The following is a 22,201-nucleotide window of genomic DNA, read 5'->3' as shown; positions in this document are numbered from 1 at the left end:
CAAGAAACTCGACTCTTTCTGTTTCTATCGTCTGTTTCTGTCTGTAAAGATGAGAACAAACACAAAAACAGACCCAAACTGGAAGCTAAATCCCTCCACTTTGCACCCCCACCCCCTTTGACCTTTGACCCCATCAGAAGTCACATTAAATGGAGAGTGGAGTGAGGACTAAAGCTCGCTGATTCTCACATTGAACTGAGTCTCCTCAATCTGGGGTTTTCAATGTGCTGAGTGTTTTTATTTGTGTGTGTGTGTTTTTGTCTGTGTGTGTGTGTGTGTGTGTTGGTATGTTTGCTCACCAGCAGCCCCTTGACAAACAATACCTCCAGTGTTGTGCGCTGTTGATGCTGTCGGTCTTGAAGTGCTGCTGCCGCTCGCTTTTGTCTGCAGAGTTTTTGATTTCTCCTGTCGGCCTTGAATGATGTTGTTTTTCGTTTTTTTTTTTTTTGTATGAAGATGTATGAAACGCTGGATTTAGAGCAAACAAAAGTTTCTCTCCTGCTTGTGCTGAAAACATCTTTGGCTTTGAATTGAAGAGGGGGGGAAATGAAACTCTGCTGCCCACTCAGACCGTGAAATAACCAACTTCAGAAATCCCGTGAAGGACACGCCGTCGTAAACACTTAAAGTCATATTTTTTCACATTTTTCATCAGCCGTGCCAGAGGCTCGACATATTGTTCTTGTTTTGCGCTCTGCTTGTTGTTGTTCCTCCAAGATTGAGCAGTGCTAAGCTGGTAATAATCTGAGGAGCAGAGGGATTAATCCTGGGTGTACCTTGGCTGCGAGCGTCCACTCAAAGGAGACGGTCCAGAGCGGGCCGGGGGATGGAAAAGGACATTCGCCTGATTATGTCGGACAGAGGGAATCGTGTCAGCGTCTTGTAGGGCGAGCGGCAGGAGGCCAAACTACACTAATCCCGCGGCTGTTGTGTCCTTTTTCGCCACCCGTCCTCTGGACAACACGGTGCTCATTTGGACTCTGCTGCTGTGCATTTGAGGTCAAGCAGTTTGAGCGGATTGTGGTCGACTTTACAAGTTGTAGACAAACTGGGAGATGAACAGCAAATTAGCATACAGCTGAGTCCATTTTAAGGGATTTAAGAAAAACAAGTAAAGGATCAAGTAGGAAAGGAAGTCAGAAAAACACAGAGATGAAGGCTGCCACGTGTGGTGGGATCCAACAGAGGATCTTTTAGAGCTTAAACAGCAAAAAATGACATGAGAAAAACGTTATGATACCAGAAAAAGAGAAAAAAAGCTCACTTTTAATTTGATTTCAACATTATATATCGTAAAAAGTCTCCACAGGAACCACATAAAATAAAAAACATCTCCCAACCAATGAGGTCATTTATTAACGTGTTAATAAGATGCCTGGGTTTAGAAAGGAGACTTCAAAAAGGCTGTGAAGTTGTGAAGAGCTTCACCACTCTGTGAGAGACTATGTGAGCAAACACTTCATCAGTTTCAGAATAAAGTTTCTCAGAATTAAATATCACCAATTAATTCAGATAATCTAGAGAACTCTCTGTACAAAAGGGACAAGAGCCAAAATATTCATGCACCTAGGCAGCACTGCTTTAAAAACAGACGTGACTCTGTAGTGGAAGTCAACACAGGGGCTCAAAATTGTTCACAAATGTCCTTTAGTATTGCTTTTTATTGTTCTACACCAACAGTCCCCAACCTTTTCTGCACCATGAACGGTTTAAAATCAGACAGTATTTTCATGAACCGGCTCTTCTTTTGTCTCCTCACTGGCTCTTTTACCCTGCTTTAAGAAACTTTCCAAAGATGTTTGTTTTTTGTCCACTTTGGTAGCTTGTGGGGTTTGGCGTCAAGAATGTAGAGAGAATCTGGTCATTTTTCAAAATAAAACATCAGAATCAGATAATAAATCAAACTGAAATAAAGTAAGCTGAGTATTTTTGATGTGCGGCCTGGTACCATTAACCCACAGACCAATACTGGTCCACGTCCCGGGGGGTTGGGAACCATTGTTACATACAACTTTTGGTTCAAATTGTCACATGCAAAGGAAACCAGATATAAACATCACCCTAAAATGTGGGGAACTGTGAGGAGCGAAAAAATGGACGATGAGCTTGAGGAGAAAATTGGCATTCTTTTTGGGAATCGTGGACACGGTCCCCTCTGCTCTAAAGCATAAAGTCACCACATGGATTATTATTATGTTATTATTAGAGGGGGAAAAAAAGCTCTTGTTTACGCAATAAGAAAGGCTCATTTTGAGGTTACATTACACCAAATGTCCATATTTTTGTTTCAGCCCCTCAGACAGTACTGCATTAATACTCCCCAATTACAACTATTTGTTTACAAAATGTAATATATATATATATATATATATATATATATATATATATATATATATATATATATATATATATATATATATATATATATGAAATTAAGGAAGCAAAATACTAATAAAACAAAGGAAAAGAACAAAAAAAGTAAATTACGTATCCAAAACCTGTGATGTGACTCTGCAGTGGAAGTCACCACATGGAATTAAAATTGCTTTGTCTGTGAACACATTTTGTTCCTGTTTCAACAAATTTGGATAAAAACTGCACCAGGCACAGAGGAAACCACATCCATACTCACCAGAGCTTCATTAGGATGAACTTAAGGGAAGTGGAAAACTGTCCTGTGGGAAACAAATCAGAACATTCTTTTTGGAAGTCATGGACATCTTCTCTGCTTAAGCCAATGTCAAACAATTGTGCACTAATTACAGCAACATGGCTCTGTAGCGAGTGGCAACCTCTAGTTTAAAAATATGAGGCAATGTGGAAGTGTTATAATATGTAGCTCCTCAAGTGTCTGCTTGAGGCTGGCCCGCAACCACAAACACACCAAGCCGAAAAAGCTGTTGTCATAACAGAATTAAACATGTTTACAACCTGCTACAAAATGACTCCCATCTGAACAGCTGGTTTCTTTACAGGCACACACTGTATGGGGTATAGAAAAGGCAAGTTCACCCAGTCAGAGGCACAGCTCGGCTGACTGACAGGCGTGCGCCCTGTAACTGTTACTAACGAGGCTCAAAGCCCGCCCCATTTCCAATATGGCAAAATTTGTTTTTATAGAAGAACTGAATGCTGAGCCTGGATCTAAACCTTCATAATGAACCCTCATCACACTCTCAGGGAGAATGACTGTTTTTGTTTCCATCTTGTTTTTTTCCTCCAAACACGTCTTTAATCTCAGAGCTCAACCCCATCGCTGTTTTTTTTTTTTTTTTGGCGGTGTTAATCCCTGATGCCCATTTCTGGCTGAAACAACGCCAAGTTCATCAGAGGCGATCTCATCCGTTTAAAAACTTGTCAAGGATTAACTGAACATCTTTTTTCCTGTGTTTCCGGGAAGATTACCGTGTGCTCTTACCAGAAATCTGGGCCAACGTAGAGTCACATGAAAACAAAAGCATCTCTGGGCCTTTCAGAGGAGCCACTGGTTTCTGTGAGGTCGAGGTGGAAATGTGACATCAGGAAAGATTATGTGCAGTTTATTTAAACAAAATCTCTCCTTATATATTTAAGAAAACAGTCTGTATGCATATGGAGTAAATAAGCAACAAATTATAACTCATATCTTGACTCGTCTACATATTTAATGCAGACTTTTACAGAAAATCACAAACAGTTTTCTTTTTTCTTGTGGTAAAAATATATTTCTTTAATGAAAATATAACTTCAGGTTCTCATGATGTGTGTGTTTGTGTGTTGTGTCTGCAGGGCCTGTTTTCAGACGGCTCACTTCTACATCGAGGACAGCTCATCACCCCGAGTCATCCCTGCTCAGTCCACTGCTGTATTAAATGATGGTAACACACACACACACACACACAGAACAAAAATGTCATTTTTGCAGCTCATTAACTCAACTTTCTTCGTAGATATTTACAATACGTTTCATTTTAAGGTGTCGTAGCCATAGACTGTTCACAACGTGGCTCCGCCTTTTATTATTGCACAGTTTTGACTAGGGATGGGTACCGAATTAGGTACTTTCATAGCTACCGACCGAATTCTGTCGAAAGTACTGGGTATTGATTCACGTACAATAAAAAGGGTACCATGTTTAGGTACCTAAATGCATCCTTGTGACTGTTAGGGAGTGGAAGAGTAGGTGATTTTCCATGCTGGACATGAACACAGCATTGCAAGGTTATATAATGCAGAATAAATACATTAAAGTAAAAAATATATATAATTAAAACAATTGATAGTTTTTGTCACATAAACACAAAAATACAGAAAAATCGTACCGTTGAGTACCGATACCAATTGCCAGGTATCGGGCATTGGTACCGTATCGTTTCAAATGTGAAAGGTACCATCCCTGCACAAAACAGTGCTCTAAGAAACAACAGGACTTCCAACATGACACACTGCACCATGAGATAAGCTTATATGACACAACAAAATTATAAACAATATGACTACACACAATACTATGAGATTAAATTAAGATAGGTCAGGACATGAAATGCCAAGAAACAAAACTAAGAATCCAGTTTATGACCATAGCCTGTATAAAGAGTGGACAGTGTGGCTCTGCCATTTATCATTGTACGGTTTGAAACCAAAATTCCCCATTGAAGCAGTTGTGCAGCCAGAGTCTGCGCAGAAGAGACGATGAGGGATTCTGGGAGAATCTGAGTGGAGCTGGGTGACAAAAATGATATATATTTTTTTTTCTTTTGAGAGTCGAATCACTTCTTGGCTCTACCTGACATGCTTTACAATCTCTAAAAAAATACACAAGAACGGCAGCTGTCAATCAGTGTTAAACGTGACATAAAACCTTATTTTTTAACCTCTTATAACTAATGAAAATAAAACTTTTCAGAAAAAAAGAGGACCTGAGTACAAGACAGCCAAATAATATCTTCAAATCACCACAACAATCGTACGTGAGCAACATTTCTACCAGGTGTATTAATTTTTTAACATTTGACCACAGCCCATCTGGAATGACTGGGGAGATGGACTTTTTTTTTTTTTTTTTTTACCTATATTGCTGCCAGCCACCAGGGGGAGCAGTTTTTATGGCGACTTCACTTCACTTGTAAGATAAAAGAAGATGTGATGTGAAATGATGCAATAAGACATACAATATGACACGACATGACACAAGACTATGAGGCTGTGGTGATATGAAGACATTTTTGGGCGGTTCTTGCATAGTTTTTTTTTCAGGAATAGTAAAATGTGTTGAGACGGAGAGCCAAGAAGAGATTGAACTTTTGAAATAAATAAAAAAGTGAGGTTTTTTTTTCACCCAGCTCCTCTCAGATAATCTACTGCACAGACTCTGGCTGCACAATGGTGTCTTTGAGGGGGGTATTTTGCCGTCAAAATTAGGGATGGGTACCTTTCACATTTGAAACGATATGGTACAGATGCATGGTACCTTGCAATCCATACCGGCACTCAACAGTACCAATTTTAGGTACTCTTTTTTGTTTATGTCAAATAAAATATCAATTTAATTTTTTTTTTTTCAATTTAACATATTTATTGATTAATATATAACCTTGCAATGTTGTGTTCATGTCCAGCATGGAAAATCACCTACTCTTCCACTACCTCACAGTCACAAGGATGCATTTAGGTACCGAAACATGGTACCTTTTGGATTTACGTGAATTGGTACTCGATCCTTTTGACAGAATTCGGTCGGTACCTATAAAAGTACCTAATTCTGTACCTGTCCCTAGCAACCACACAGGTGACTCTTTTCTTACAGAACATCAGATACTGACTTGGATGAAACTGCTGAAACCTGAACTATGGATGGAAAATGAAAACGTTAAACTTTTGCAGACGGAGATGCCTTATTTTTTTAATTATTATCATCATCATTATTTTGAGCAGCACTTAAAATATTTTCTTATGTGATGAGAGTTTTTCCCATCAAAGAGCACACACTCAGAGCCCGATAATTACAACACCTCAGCCAAATATAACACACGAACACACGCATGTTTTAATTGGTGTGTTATAAATTTCATATAAAAAGCCAAATTTTGAAAATGTTTCCTTTATAAAAAAAAAAAACAAAACATCTTTACACCTCAGTAATTCCTTCTCATCGGTTTTCCTAATACTGCCCTTGATGTTTCCTGTAACTCGGGGCACAATACAACAACACAAACACGCTTTTTTCCTTTTCTCAGATGAACAAACAACGTTCCCGGTGAAGGACTTTGTCAAACACGTTGCCGAGCTTCACGACACCCGCGGCTTTCAGCGGGAGTTTGAGGTACAGAGGCCAGATAATTCTCAGATTTCTAAACTCTAAATAACAAAAATGATGTGTGCAGTGTTTGTGTGCTTTTGTGCATCCTGTTGTTGTGTGCATGCTGCATGGCGAGCTGTTAGGGGTAGTTTAACACACTGTGACTCCTCCAGTGATCATAGTTTATCAGGAGTTTATGTTAAGTGATGATAGATTGACTTCCAAGTTGAATTGTTTTGAGATGTGTGAGATCAGTCAGAGGTTTTAGGAGCATGCAAAGTGATTTTTTAATATGATAAAATGATTCTCACCTCCACAGCTCATGTGTCACCTTTAACTACACTTGTGGTCTGTGTTGCTGTCCCCTCTGTGTGGCAGGAGCATGAGCTGTTGTGTGAGATATCAGGTCTTGTGTTGTCTTGTAATTTGTGTTTTTGCACCCCTCCTGTTCACTGTGTTTTCACGGACACGTCCCGGCTGCCTGCCTGCCTCTGCCTGCTGCTTCCTCCCCTCATCATTAGAAACTGAAGGAGAGTTATGAGGTAAGACGCTCCCCTCGCCGTAAACACCACCGCACTGTGTTGATGTTTGTCTCAGTGGATGTTGATGGCATGGACTGTTTCTGACGTGTAAAATAAGTGATAGAAGAGTTGTTGTGTTGTTGTTTCTGACTCCTACAAACTTCACAACCAGTGTGCTGCAGAAAAATCAAGCACTGCTGAAATATGAAACTTTGTCATGTTTTATTCTGTATCCAAAAAGATATACAAATGTTGAGCTTAGTGAGTGACCCCATGTGTGTGTGTGTGTGTGTGTGTGTGTGTGCTTGTGTTCAGGAGGTCCAGGCGTGCACGGTGGACATGGGGATAACGACTGACAGCTCCAACCATCCTGACAACAAAACCAAAAACAGATACAGCAACATCCTGGCCTGTGAGTATAAAACAACACAGATTCACATTTAAAGTTTTGATTTTTTTCCCAAAAGTATATTAATGATTGACAAAGCAATAAATTATGAATATAGTAGGGATGCACTGATACCAATCAGTGGTGTTGGTGTATTGATGCCCCTCAAAGCTGAAATTTTGCCTCTTATGCACTTTCTTTGTTTTTTGCTGCACCAGTCTCAAGGTTATAAAGGTTTACATTTGAAAATAACTTGTGTACATTCTGAAGAATTGTTTGATGGTAACATTTAAATATTTTGTAGTTTAAATAAATATGAACATCAATAATTTCATTTACTCATTTTTTGCCTTTTACCCAAAACATTACCAGAGCCAAGGAATTGGTATCAGTATAGAAACCAAAAAAGTTGAATTGGTGCATCCCTAGATGATAGGATTTTATGAAAGAGGTAGGGAATTAAAAAAAAGAAGTAATGGAACAGAGATGGTGCAAGAAAATAAAAAAAGGGAAGAAGTAAGTTCTGAATTATAAAATTTAAAAAAGAAGAAAAAAAATCCTTCCTATTCACATTTAACACTGACACTTCTAAACTTAGATGAACTATCCAGTCAGTTTGGTTTTTGTTCAACAGTTTCATAATTAAAAACTCAAATATGGTTTATTTTAATAATAAAACATAAACACACACACACACACACACACACACACACACACACACACACACACACACACACACACACACACACACACATATATATATATATATATATATATATATATATATATATATATATATATATATATATATATATATATATATATATATATATACATACAAGCATTTACAAATAATTCAAATGCATTTTTTCATATAGTGCTTTTCAAAAACTCAAGGATGCTTTACTGATAATAATAAAAATAATAATAATCAGATATCTTAAAATGCTAAAATATTAAAATCTAAAATAATCTCAAAACAATAATATTATATATATATATATATATATATATATATATATATATATGCATTAACGAACTACTACTCATAGACGCTTTACAAACAGATTCAAGTAAGTGAAAAGTAAGTTAAAATTGATACAAGCATGGAACACAAGAAAACCGAAACATCAGTACAATCACAAATTGAAACTTAAAAAGGTGATTTTTTTTTTGTAAAAGAGATTTAAATGTTGGTGGGTCAGATCAGTTTTCAAGTGAAGGGTGATGGGGTCAGTGGGGTAGGAAGGGTCCTGGTGTTGTGAGTTTTTTTTTTTTATGACCAACATTTTTATTGATTTCACATGTTTCACAGCAGTTAAGAAAATGAAAAAACCTGATAGTACAGAAACTAGAAAATACTTTATATAGAAAAATACCAAAAAGGGGTTACATTATCAGTGCAGGATAAAGACAAAAACACTAAAACAAAAACAATAGTGATGCATGATATTATCTGCACATTATCAGTATCGGCCGATATTGGCATAAAAATAAAACATCATTCAGGTCTTCTGACCAGGGCTTGCTGGTTGTCCCTTGAGCGGGATAGGGCTTTTGAAGTGTTAACACCAACATTGGAAAAAGTCTTACTCTAAGTATTTGTTCAGCTGTCTCTGTGGTCATTTTTTTATGTATATGTATACTTGTATTTTATTTGCTTTTCTTTATGAGGTTACAACAAAAGAACATGTCATACAACAACTCTCGTGTCAGTCAACAAAAGCTCTTATAGCCTCCTCTTAAACGGTCCATCCTTCTCAGACTTTCTGGTGGAATTTGAAGTCGATCGACTTTTTCCATTGTCTTTGACGGACAGATTGTTGAAGTCTCAGACTGTGTGTTAAGAGATTTCAGGTATTAATTTCCCAGTTACATCACTTTACATGTCTTAAGAATTTCATAAACCAAGGATGTTTTTATTTCCTTTCATATTTCAACTATTTTTTGAGCCAGTATTTGTTTTTGCCAGGCTTTGACTCTCCCTGTACAAATTAATGTCCCATTATTCTATTGTTTGTTTCTACTATTGTTTTACAATATTTGTATTCTTTTATTGTACTGTTATGATCTTATTTTATATTTCATACTTTTTGTAAAGCACCTTGTGATTCTGTTGTATGAAAGGTTCTATACTGAATGAAATTTATTTACTTTAACTTCCTTGTAAGAAGTACAAACTACAATATTCCACCTGACATGTGAATAATAATTTGGTTGCAGTATTTTTGTTCAAGTTAATCAACATTTTTTTTATCGAGATCAGAAAATAGAGATAAATATTAATAACAAATGAGTTAATCAAACTTTAACCTAATGTCATGACAGATTAAACTGTTTTCCCTGTCAGTCTGATGAAGAGCGTCTCTGTTTTCTCCTCTTCACAGTCGATCACAGCCGGGTGCGTCTCTCGCCGCAGTCTGACAAAGACGGGAAGACGAGGGATTACATCAACGCAAACTTCGTGGACGTAAGTTTACAGTCTGAACGCTTTCAAACTGAGGACTGCCTTTCTGCTCTGCTCCTGACAAATCAAATACAGCTCAAACTTTTTCATTTGTTCTCTGAGCACTTCACTTTTTCCCTCCTGAACCGCCGTCAGTCACCCCCCGCCTCCCCCATGAATATCTCTGAACCGTTTCATCAAAAAGTCCGTTGTTAGCAGGGACCTGCGTGGCTCTCTATTATACTAACCACAGCTCAATTCACTTTTCATTTTACTGTCGCTTTGTGAAAAGCAAAGGCCACACACACACACACACACACACACACACACTGTGTCTGTCACGGCCTCTCTGCACAGACAATGACGCCGTTTGTAAAGTTGGTAAAAACTGGTAAAAACTGACTGAGGATGTGTGTCTCGCAGTATGAAGGCGACTAAAAAGTTAAACGAGCGATTGAAGAAGATTTGACTCGTTACCTCCTGCGCTGCTTTTAAAGGGACCCTGAGGGGGCGATCTCTTTTTGACGAACAAAAATGACGAGTCCTTGAGCTCAGGAAGAAATCTTGTGCAGTTTCTTTTTTTATTGAAACAATAAAAAAGTTTTAAAGTATTTCAGCTTCAGATTGTTTTTCTGAGAATGCACAGTATCTTCAGTGTCACAAGAATAAAAGTCTCAGTTTGGTCATGAAAGGTCAGCACATGTCAGCTGGCTTCACGACCTTTACTGCAGCCAGCCTGTAGGGGGAGCTCAAAATGTCATGACTTCACTTTTGAGCCGCTCAAATGAAAGAGAAGGAAATAATAAGATTTTTTTTTTGACATTTTAAAACATTAATTTTGTCTTTGGTGCACTATTCCAATGTTTTTGTCTCCTCAGGGCTTCAAGAAGCAGCGGTCGTACATCGCCGCTCAGGGTCCCCTGAGGTCGAGCACCGAGGACTTCTGGAGGATGGTTTGGGAGCAAAATGTCTCGGTCATCGTCATGATCACAAACCTGGTGGAGAAAGGAAGAGTGAGTGGCAAGATTTGATTTAAAAAGACCAAACTTACATTTCTGTTTGCACCTGAATAAACCGTCATTTCAAATCATCTTAAATAAAAGTTTCTTCTCCAATTTTTAGCCCTGACATCCCCAAACAATTTTATGTTTAAAGGGGCAGCGAGGAGTTTCTAAATGATGTTGAAAAGTTTCATTTTTGGATATATGCCTGATTGTAATCCACACTTTAAAATGAGATAATCAGCACCAATATTACAGGTTACAGTGTATTCTAAATTACTACTTTGTAGCTTCTTGTAGTTTTTCTCTGCTGAAAACGATTTCTGTGATTAATTTTGTAGTGATGGTGGACACTGGAGCCTAACTGTCAGACAGAAAAAGAACAGAAGAGCAGAAGAAAGATAAACAGGAGAGAGATAGAGCTAATTAGCCTTTAGCTCAGGCTGTATCACTATAACACAGGGGCTAAACTGTTTATGCTAATGTTCATTCCAACCCACAGTCAGCAGTTATTCTGCAGTGGTCTGTTCAAACTTGAGAGTCTATCAATAAAATGAAGAGTGAGGTTACGTTAGCTCTGATTGGTAGATGACTGGCAGGACATAACCAGGATTCACTAACGTTACACATTACAGACACGTCTTAGAGCACCGGGCTGTCAGCTGAGCTAAATATAAACAGCTTCTTAACTAGCTACAAACTGACAGCGTTAGCTTGTTGTCACGTTAGACTACAGATACATCAGAGCACCGAGCTAACCTGTAGCCGGCTGCTCCAACGTTTGCTTGATGTCGCGTTTCAAACTGTAGCGCTACGTAACTGTACTGATAAATACCTTACCTCAGTGCGTTGTATCCAGTAAAAAGTTGTTTTGAACAAAGAAAATTTGTTTTGATCTGATCTCTATTTAAGTCCAATTCGAACACACGCCTCACTACAAGTAATTTACAACAGCGTGCAGAGACTCCAGGCCACAAGGTGGCGAGGGAGAGCAATCAAAACAGATCCTCCTCATAGCATCTTAAAAGTAAAAATTCACATTTTAGGTAAGTTTAATTTTTTACAGTGTAGTAGACTGATAAAATAATAGTCATGTTTTGCTCAATATTAGATTTTTCAATCATTGGTTTCACCAAGTGACATTTATCAGTTTCACCAACTAACCACTTAATGTGACAAACTTGATGCACTTTATGTTTTCCAGTTAAGTGTTTGTTTGAAACACTGTGTCTAAATCTCGTTATTTGGCTATCCAGACCAAAACCTGTTTTTGCACCAGGCTGTTAGCATGTATGCTGTAAAGCTTGCTTCTGTAACCACCCCCTGGTGGACACTGACAGAACTGCAGTCCATAGCACTTTCTCATCAGCGTCATTTTTCACAGTTAGAGGATGTTTAGTGCTGCACAAGCTATCAAGGAATTACTTCACCAATTTGAATTCACTACATCCTGATTGAGGAGTGAACCGTATCCTGAGTGAAAGTAGCCGTAGCTGCTTTATCGTCACTGTCAGACAGAAACTCTTGGTTTCTGAGAACAATAACTTCCAGGGAGTTGCAAAAAGGATTTTAACACAACTACTTTTGCATTAGATTCAAACACAGGCTCATTTTTTTGTTACTTTTTATCTGTCTCTTATCTGTTAGACTACAGATACATCAGAGCACCGGGCTAACATACAGCCGGCTGCTCCAACGTTTGTTTGATGTCATGTCTCAAACTGTAGCACTACGTAACTGTACTGATAAATACCTATATTTCAACAGCAGCACTAGATACAAAGAGACTTTTCTTTTAAACCTTATTATACTACTTGGGAAATACCACATACATAAATCCAGATGGGCTGAAAAAAATCCCACGCTTTCTACAACTTAAAATGGAAATTGATTATTACTTTACTCTGATAGGACTTATGAATCAAAAGGCAATAAAAACATTGCAGATATGTGAGGCCTTAAAATATGTGTATGATTTATGAACTCCTAGTTTGATACCCCTGTGCTGGGTTTGTCTCTCAGCTGCGTTATGTGTTTTTGTAAATAGTACTGTATATATGTACATATGTTGTGTGTTGTGTTCTGTTGTGTGCTGTGTTGTGTATGTCAAAATATAAATAAATATTAATAAAAAATGAAATTTTTTTTTAAAAAGATTCGGTTAATCTCTGCGCGTTGTATCCAGCAAAAAGTTGTCTTGAAAAAAGAAAACTTTTTGTATGGAGACTCCGGGCCACAAGGTGGCGAGAGAGTGCAGTCAAAACAGATCCTCCCCATAGCATCTTTAAATGATTGTTGAATATTAGATAGGAAATAACTTGTAGTCCAAAATTAATTTAAAAGATGAATGATTTGATAAATTTTCCCTTTCCTTTCCTCATTACTTTCTAAATGTTGATGTGCCGTCTGTCCTCAGAGGAAGTGTGATCAGTACTGGCCGGCTGAGGCTCAGGAGGAGTTCGGCAGCTTCCTGGTGACGGTGAAGAGCAGCAGAGTGCTCGCACACTACACCGAGAGGACCTTCACCGTTAGGAACACACACGCCAAAAAGGTCAGAGAAATAAAGCAGAATGTGACCATGTTGAGATTTTTTTTTTAAATGTGGGTAAGTTGGTTTTAAAAATACTGATAAACAGGCTCAAACTAAATAACTTCCATAACACAGATCACAATGTTTTTCAGTGTGATGAAAAGTTTTCTTTTTTCTTTAAAGCATTAAGATGTTGCCCTCTCTTTGCCAAAACCTTTTCAAAATGATTGTTGAAAAGTTGGACATTTACTGGATTTTCAAAACAGAATATTTTCACTGCAAAAAACTGAAATCTTATCAAGTGTTTTTGTCTTATTTGAGTAGAAAATGTCTTTTTAATGTCTTGAGATTTTAGATATTGGCCACTTTCACCTAACTTCTCCAGATAAACGTCTTGTTTCAAGTTATTTCAAGACAAAAATGGGGTCTGAATTGCTTGTAACAAGTAAAAGAGTCTGCCAATGGAACAAGAGAAACGTTTCTTGTATCAAGACTTTAGTCTAGTTTCAAGCAAATTTTTCTTGTTCCATTGGGAGATTTTTATTTTTAATAACTTGAAATGAGTCATTTTTCTGGACTCACAAGTTGAATGTGGATCATATAGTGTATAATAAACGCTTGCTAAGACTTCAGTTTTTGCAGTGTTCTCCTGACAAATATTGTTTAACTTAATAAAGAAAATAAAAACGTTAAATTCCCTTTTACTGGTGGTTTTCTGGGGACTTCCTTCAATATTATCTAAAGTTTAAGTGAAATAAGGAGGAATAATAAGTCAAAGCTGAAGTCTTGTCCTTTTTCATCAATTATTATTCAATAAAATATTTAATTTGACTTCCTGTCTCATTTTCAAACCCTCAATATATTTCACTTTTGAGTCACAAATTACTTTTTATCTGGTTTAACGGAGAAACTATGCCGGGTAATTTACTGCAACAACCACTACATAATCTGTTTTTTGAAAAATGTTCATATAACTTATATTTTATAAATATTTGAACTACTAATACCTTCCTAATGTGTTCTTTCAAATGTATTTTATTTTTTAATGCAACAATTTGATTGTCAGGCTGTGATTTTGAGTGCAGGAAATCACACAACACATCATTTTATAGATTAAAAATTACGAATTATTGTCCTTATCCTCTTAAATTTTTAAAGTAACCAGAAAGGAAATACTTCTAAGTAATATTTTTAAATTTCTGGTCTGTTTTACGGGATAGTGTAGTTCAAAAGCAGAGAAATGTTTAACGTATTTTGGCTGACATTGACTTTATTCAACTTTTAATGAAAAATATTGGATATTTCTACAATGCTGGAACATATGGTGGGCTGTCATTTAAAGAATCAGACTATAGATAAAGAGGAGTGATGTAAAATTTTGTCACTTCCTGTTGGGTCTTTTTCACCTGCAGGGGTCACAGAAGGGGCGGAGCAACGAGCGGACGGTGACACACTTTCATTACACCCAGTGGCCCGACATGGGCGTCCCTGAATTCGCTCTGCCGCTGCTCAGCTTCGTCCGCAAGTCTTCCAAAGCCAGGAAAGACAGCACAGGAGCAGCCGTGGTTCACTGCAGGTAACGTCTGATAAAAACTCAGCAACATAAAGTTTTTATTCTTCATCCTTGCGTCAGTAAACTCTGGTCACTCCTCCTCTCTTTTCTCTCCTGTTCAGTGCTGGCGTGGGCCGGACGGGCACCTACATCGTCCTGGACAGCATGCTGAAGCAGATCAGCGACGAAAACAGCGTCAACATCACAGGCTTCCTCAAACACATCCGCACACAGAGGAACTACCTGGTCCAGACGGAGGTCAGAGGTCACCTGATGATACTTTTTATTACCGTAACATGAACTCGTCCTCAGCATCTGTCTCCTCTCTGCAGGAACAGTACGTGTTCATCCACGATGCTTTGGTGGAAGCCATCCTGTCGGGGGACACGGAGGTGGCGGGGGCTCACCTGCACAGGTACGTGGACGAGCTGCTGATCCCTGGGCCTGCTGGGCGGACGCGTCTGGAGAAACAGTTCAAGGTGAGCAGCTGCTGCTTCTTTCTCTGAACATTTAAGTTGGCAGAAAAGTGCTGAATTAACCCGCTGGACGGCATTTTTTCCACGCTCTTTTCTGCGTGACAGTTAGTGTGACCTTTTTAACCTAAAAGCAGCGACATGTTCAGAAAATTTATAGAATTTTAGTGGATTCTGGCCTTGAAGGTTCACTTGTAGGAAGATTTTAGAGTTCCTTTTGCAAAAAACTAGAAGAAAACACCTCATTTCTTTTTTTAAGTCATGTTTTTGAACATTTTTGCCTTGAATGAACTGAACAGTTGAAAGGAGACGGGAAGTATAGGGAGTGTTTTGCCACATCACCTTGAACACATCTTATTTCACAGTCTTTATCCTGACTTTTAACATTTAGTTGTTGCACAAATTAAAATATGCATGCAGAACTTTTAAAGAGAAACATGTAAAAATGTTCAGATTTAGTTGGATTCATCCAGAATGGTGTCAGAAATAAATGTTTTGTGTTACTTTGCAGCTGATTTCTCACTCTGGAGTGAAGCAGAGCAACTTTTCTACAGCTCTGCAGGAAAGCAACCGCAGCAAGAACAGGAACTGCTCGGTGGTACCAGGTGAAAGTTGATCCATTAAATCATTATTTTGCCTGTTTAGCTGCAGTTTTCTAACTTTAAAGAACATGTCTGTTACCTAAATTTCCAGTGGAGAGGTCGAGAGTGTGTTTGTCTACGGCAGCTGGAGAAACGTCAGACTACATAAACGCATCGTACATCACAGTAAGAGCTTTTACTTTTTTTTGTAAAGTTTACAAAGATGGTTGTCACAGAGTTTGAAGTTGTGTTTCTGTTCCTGTAGGGTTACAGGCAGAGCAGTGAGTTCATCATTACCCAGAATCCTTTGCCAGGTACCGTAAAAGATTTCTGGAGGATGATCTGGGACCACAATGCTCCAATCATCGTGTCACTGCCAGGCGTGGTGAGGAAGTTTACATCAAATAAAACAGAATTTAAAAGTCAAAGTAGTTCAGGTGTTTCAGGAGATTTTTAATTGTATCTTCTGCTAACTTTGATTCCAGACGGAGGAAGAGGGGGCGGGGCTTGGCGCCGTTTGGCCTCGTAAAGGGCAGCCAATCAGCTACGATACGTTCACAATCTCTCAGAGGAGTGAGAATAACATCTGTTTGGCCAACGAGGACATGGTGGTGGTCCAGGAATACATACTGGAAGCTACACAGGTCAGTGCACCATGAGACAGGAGTGATCACTACATCCTCTGAGATCCTTTAGATGCACTGCTGTGACCTTCTGGAAGTTATAAAAAATAGAGGAAATGTTAATCTGTTCAGTCTCTTTCTCCTGTATCCTGTCTGCTCACAGCAGGTGAAGCTCTTCCAATGGAGCATTCATGTCCAGTGTTAGCTCCGTTAGCCGTGTCACTGAATAGCATGATGCTACTCTGCCTTCTGGTATTCCCTCTGTTGCTGGGTTAGCATAGCTAGCTCGTCCATCTTATTGGAGATAGATCTTTTGTTCCCAATAACGATGGATGGAAGGACAGGTCCATGTCGTCACTTCTTAGCTCACACCTGAGAACCAGCACGCCATTCTCACCTCCTTCTCTCACCTTGTGGGGAAACATCAGGCCTTGCACCAGTTAGCATTGACATGCTACAGGCTGCTAACAGCTGATTTTTACATGTAAACAATGCAGCCATGGCTACATGTAGGATCTCCAGACAAACACAGGAGCAAAAAAAGTAGTAAAAACATCATTAAAGACAAAACCAGTTTGGTGTCCACGACCAGCAAATGAGCCAAACAAAGTAATGACCCACTCCAAATACAAAGATTGCAAAAAAGAGGCAAAAAAATTACAAAAAAACAGACAAAGAAGAGAGAGCTGCTGTAACAGGCAGCCACAACCAACAGGGCGGCGCTGAGCAATGAAACAGTTTTAAGTTCTGTGTCAGCTTGAACTCTAGAAAATCACAAATTCTTCACATGGCTCCACTTTTTTGTGAATACTCACTCTTTGCTCCTTTCACAGGACGACTTTGTTCTGGAAGTCAAACATTACCGCGCCCCCCACTGGCCAAACCCAGACAGTCCCATCAGCAACACCTTCGAGCTCCTCAACCTGGTGAAAGAGGAGAGCGCTGCCAAGGAGGGACCCACGGTGGTCCACGATGAGTAAGAAGACCTTCACTGACCTAACATAAAATGAGTTTAGAAGTTTTCCTGCTCTGATTTTAAGTGAAGATATTAACGGTGAGGTATGTATTTTTTATTTCAGCGTGGGTGGAGTCACAGCAGGAACGTTTTGTGCTCTGACGACTCTGACTCGTCAACTTGAAGCAGAGGGTTCGGTTGATGTCTTCCAAGTGGCCAAACTGATGAACCTCATGAGACCGGGGATCTTCAGCGACATCGTAAGATTTAGTTTATCTCACTCTACGCTGACGATAGTTTGTTCTTTAAGTGTAACTCCAAACCATGACATCTCGACCCTTTCAGTAAGGGGAGTGTTTCACTTTCTGTTTAAGTTTCAGGTTTGTAGTCTGAGTCCAATCAGGTGTCAGCAAGCTTTAATGTCTGCAGGAAAAACAATGTTTGTATGGAGAGCAAAAGCAGGCAGAATACAATCCTACTTCTGAGACCAGTCCCTAGTATTTCTGCGCTGCAAATTCTCAAGTTGTAGAGTTTTTGGTGTGACACAAAGAGCTTTTCATTTGCTTCAAACACTTCTGCAAAAGACAGAAACTTCTGCTAAAGGAATGGTCTTGACTTCACTATCTTCACTATCTGAAAAATTATTCAGAAATTATGCATTAGCAGAGTTATACCCTGATACATTCCCAAACATAACAAGTGTTTACATGTCCATGTATTTTAGGAGCAGTACCAGTTCCTGTACAAAGCCATGCTGAGTCTCATCGGGACACAGGAAGACGAGAAAACCCTCCAGTCCTCTGACAACAACGGTACCATCGTGGTGGGAACCGCCAGCACTGCCGAGAGCCTTGAGTCCCTGGTGTAACCGCCTCAAAACCACACAAAGAACTCATGTTTCACTTCCACAAATGAGCATTTCGTCTCTCTTCTTCAGCCACCAACAGAACTTCTCCTGATGCCAGACTCATGCTATAACCTCTTCAAAAAAAAAAAAAAAACCCTCCTCTTTCAGGACTCAGTTGGAGGCTGGCGTGTACTGAACTAGTGTCTTCTTCGTCTTCTTCACTGGATCTGGACTCCCTACGGTTTTGTAATGTGTGCCTTTTTGTATTTTTCATCCTGTACTTTTTAACTTTGATACAAGCTGTAGACTAACCATCTGATGTTTTAACTCTCCTGAGACGTTTCGCTCGACTAACACTTTTCCTAGACCTTTGTATTTATTGGCACTGAGCCAAATGGGAAAAAAGGGAAAAACTGCGTCTTTTTACAACAAATGAAATATTTTGTTAGCTTGTCTTTTATAGATCTCCTGCACTGAAATCCTTCCTGTAAATACCATCGCAGCGGTAGCAGCAGTGTGCTATTGAAGTCAAATATTAAATAAGGGCCTGGAATAATAAGAATAATAATCTAATGTAAATAATATTATAGTAATCAACTTGATGGACCAAATTTCTATTTATACTTTTAGATTTTTTATATTTTACCATTTTTAGTGCATTCAAATGTTATGTTTCATTCTAATTGCGTAGTTTGAGTACATTAATGCTTTTATATTCTGGATTTTGTAACAGACTAAATGTGATGCATGGGGTACTGACATGTTTGTTTTTTTAGTTGGACATGAAACACTGCTGGATTATTAGCTAGGGGATTAAAGAAGTAAAAGAAAAACAAAAAACTGACTGTGATGCTTTATTTTTTACTCTCTGATGAACTGAAACTTTTCTTTTCTCTGAAAGGGAGATTTGTTTTTTTAGGATAGTGTAAAAATAAAGTGTAATCTCCAGAAAAAAAACTGATATCAACTCAAGAAAACAGAGAAAATAAAATGTATTTAATCATAACTTTATAGAGCGTCCATACTGAACTCAGCATTTTTTTTGCCTTCTAACTGCAAGTCCTAGAGATAAATGGAGGGTTCAAAAGTGGAGTGGTTATATGCTAGTTAAGTTTGACACAGCTTATGTACAACTTGATCTCCATATTCTTTATTTAAAAACTAACAAGGCAACAACTGAGCTACATGGGAAAAGGGAGAAAACTGTATCTTTTACAAGAAATTAAATATATTGTTGTGTGTTTTTTATAGATCTTGTGCACTTAAGTTTTTCCTGTAAATATCATTGCATAAGCAGCAGGATCCTGCTATTGAGGTCAAACAGAGCCTGGAATAATTGAAACAATAATAATAATAGTAATAAAAATAATTATGATAATAATAATATTGACAAAAAATCCACATTTAAGTAGAAATACACATTTAAAGAATAGGTCATAATTTTATGAGAATTACTTTCATTTTCTCAAAATTAAAAATGAAAACAACAACAAACACAGCGAGAAGAAAGAATCAGTCATGATATTACAATTCAATTTTGTAATTTTTAAGGAAAACAATTACATAACAAAAGCCACATTTTTTCTCTAAATAAATAAATAAAACGGTTTAAACAGTGTAAGAAACCAGGCTTTTATTTTGAAATGAATTTGTAACGTAGCAGTTTCCGGGTATAACGAAGAAGATTTTTTAAAGAGCAGTTTGGACGTTATGAGTAGAAAAAGTTATTATTTTTATAGCAGATATTTCCATTAGCTATAAATTGTAAGGACAGAACAATAGGTAAGGTTTTAAACATTTCCATTTTTTGGACGGTAACTCAAAAAACACAGTTTTAGAAGAGTAATAATGGTGACGTTTGCTAGCTGAAAGTACCGGTATCAAAGCTAACGGTGATGTTTGCTAACTTACAGTTTTATGTCAAACCGTTTTAACATTTTAATGCTAGACTGGATACACAATACAGATATCTGTAATTCAATTTCTCCTAGACAAAAACAACATTTCAGATATCCACTATCAACGTTATCGTTTCAGATATCTACACCGTCATTTTGACTAGCGAAACACGTCACTTGTAGCAACCTTTAAACCGAGCGCGAGGACATAGTTTGAGCATGCGCAGAGCAAATTTAAGCGCAAGAGCAGAGTTTTGAAAGACAATATCACGGATCTGAGCATGAAATCAATAAAATACTGCTCTCAAATCAATTAAAAACGCTCTTGACAGACAGGAAATTCATTCCTTAGAGTGACGGATATCTATAAATGAACTATAGATAACTGTTATTCCAGTTCAAGATATTTCCTGTTTGCCTAGGCGAAAGTGAATTACATATATCTGCATAGCATGTCCAGTCTAGCTTTCTAAATGCCATAACAGTTATCCAGAAATTGATTACTCTAGTCAGACATGATGACGGAGGATCAGGGCCACATTAAAAGAGGAAAAAAAAAAGTAAATTTACAAGATTAATCTCAAAACATCTCAGCATTAGACTAGTTTTATACTTCAGCATTTAGTTCATTAAAGATTTTCTGGAGATGTGAATTCCACAAAGAGTCACTAAACTTTAAGAAAGCAGGTTACATTTGCATGTTGTGATGTGATTATCCAGAGTGACTTACAGCCGCAGAATGAGCGTCAGCTTCTGGATCAATAGGCTCACAGACGACCGACAGGAAGGAGGACGAAGGTCAAAGGTCACAACGGCCAGACAAAAGATGGAGCAAACACTCCAGTGAGCCTGACAGGAGAGAGGTGTCAAAGACACAAATAGAGAAATGGAGAAAATAGAGCCGGGGTCTGATGAGGTCCTGTCCGACCTGTGGATTATTCCCTCCTCTATGGAGTCATGCCTTAATCCCTGCGCCCAACTGGTTATTACAGTTGATTTCCCATGTGTTAATCCTGGCTAAGGCTCTGCAAGAAACGCGCCTTTTCAGGACAGAAAATAGGTCAAGTGTCCAGACGTCGTCTTGACCGGCCCCTGTATCCACACCTTCATTTGCATTTTTGACTTTTCATAATTACATGCCCAATTATCCCCTGCTTGGTGGCCTAGTTTGCATGGCTGCTTCCAAATTGAGAGGAAGCAAACAGACTGATTGCCTTTTGTTTTTTTTGAGGAGCTGAGCTGGCGCTGGAAGGTGTAGATCAGATATGCACAGAGACAAAGTCTTACCGATGTAAAACAAAAAATCTGTGGATGGAGTGAAAGTTCTGTTTTGAAGATTTTGCTAAAACGTTTGAAAAAACTTTATATTGGTGGGCATAGTTGCCGAAGTCATTGGAGTTTAGGTAAAACAAATAAATGATGATATACATCATATTAGAAATACAGCATTAGAAATACTATAATAGATATGGTAAATAAACTTATAAATTATGTTTTTCTTTTTTGTCCTGCATGTTTTCAGTAATACAAATTAGTGTGTTGAGTACATTTTTTCCAAATAGGAACTAAATAAAATAAAAATTTGAGCAATGTACCAATAAAATTGTAAGTATGGTGTTTCAAGAAAAAACTTCTAGATCATGAAGATGTTAAATACAAAACTTGTTGAAACCATTTTCTTGAGTCACAATTCAAACGAAAATTCACAGTTACTTAAGAAAGAAAACCTATTGATCTACAAAACAGAAAGTCAGAACAGTTTTAAAAAACTGAACTGAATAACAGCTGATTAAGGAGCTGCTCAAACACTTATAAAGGTGAGTTTTTGAGAATCAGGGCCATGGAAAAGGAAAAAGGGAGAAAAAGTGTTGTTTTCATCATGCGCTCAGGAGTAAAGCTGAAAAATTGAAGCGAATGAGGTCAACATGTTGAGGGGAAAAATACTAATTGGTGAGAATAAAATCATGCATATGTTTATCTCTCTCAATTGCTGCAACAGTATACTTAAATCTTCTACAACATTCAGTAGTAGTGCTGAAAAAATATAAGAGCTGAGTCTGAGACCTTCTGACTCATTCTCCTCCTGAGGACAGAGAGGAGAAGGCGCAG

General features: G+C 38.1%; 1 protein-coding gene across 4 annotated transcripts in view; it reads left to right on the top strand.

The window, feature by feature from the left end:
- Positions 1 to 19,026, top strand: part of ptprz1a (protein tyrosine phosphatase receptor type Z1a) — a 108,642-nt gene extending 89,616 nt beyond the window's left edge. For 2 of the 4 annotated variants that reach the window (XM_074677141.1, XM_074677142.1), the window contains 17 exons: positions 3,769 to 3,857; positions 6,216 to 6,301; positions 6,799 to 6,819; positions 7,114 to 7,210; positions 9,574 to 9,656; positions 10,511 to 10,645; positions 13,050 to 13,184; positions 14,576 to 14,739; positions 14,838 to 14,973; positions 15,048 to 15,194; positions 15,700 to 15,793; positions 15,882 to 15,955; positions 16,035 to 16,154; positions 16,255 to 16,413; positions 17,226 to 17,368; positions 17,472 to 17,607; positions 18,072 to 19,025. In XM_074677141.1, coding sequence (XP_074533242.1) covers positions 3,769 to 3,857; positions 6,216 to 6,301; positions 6,799 to 6,819; positions 7,114 to 7,210; positions 9,574 to 9,656; positions 10,511 to 10,645; positions 13,050 to 13,184; positions 14,576 to 14,739; positions 14,838 to 14,973; positions 15,048 to 15,194; positions 15,700 to 15,793; positions 15,882 to 15,955; positions 16,035 to 16,154; positions 16,255 to 16,413; positions 17,226 to 17,368; positions 17,472 to 17,607; positions 18,072 to 18,215 — 1,963 coding nt within the window. In that variant the 3' untranslated portion in view covers positions 18,216 to 19,025. Of the gene's footprint in view, positions 1 to 3,768; positions 3,858 to 6,215; positions 6,302 to 6,798; positions 6,820 to 7,113; positions 7,211 to 9,573; positions 9,657 to 10,510; positions 10,646 to 13,049; positions 13,185 to 14,575; positions 14,740 to 14,837; positions 14,974 to 15,047; positions 15,195 to 15,699; positions 15,794 to 15,881; positions 15,956 to 16,034; positions 16,155 to 16,254; positions 16,414 to 17,225; positions 17,369 to 17,471; positions 17,608 to 18,071 lie in introns of all 4 variants that reach the window. The other 2 variants (XM_074677139.1, XM_074677140.1) reach the window with 2 other exon arrangements.
- Positions 19,027 to 22,201: the final 3,175 nt, after the last annotated feature.

Source organism: Halichoeres trimaculatus, unplaced genomic scaffold, assembly GCF_033239565.1.
Source record: "Halichoeres trimaculatus isolate MK-OKI-2021-1 unplaced genomic scaffold, fHalTri1.1 fHalTri1_scaffold_10, whole genome shotgun sequence".
NCBI classification, from domain to species: domain Eukaryota; kingdom Metazoa; phylum Chordata; class Actinopteri; order Labriformes; family Labridae; genus Halichoeres; species Halichoeres trimaculatus.
Note: the sequence above shows the minus strand (reverse complement) of the source record. Positions and strands in the feature narration are given on the sequence as shown.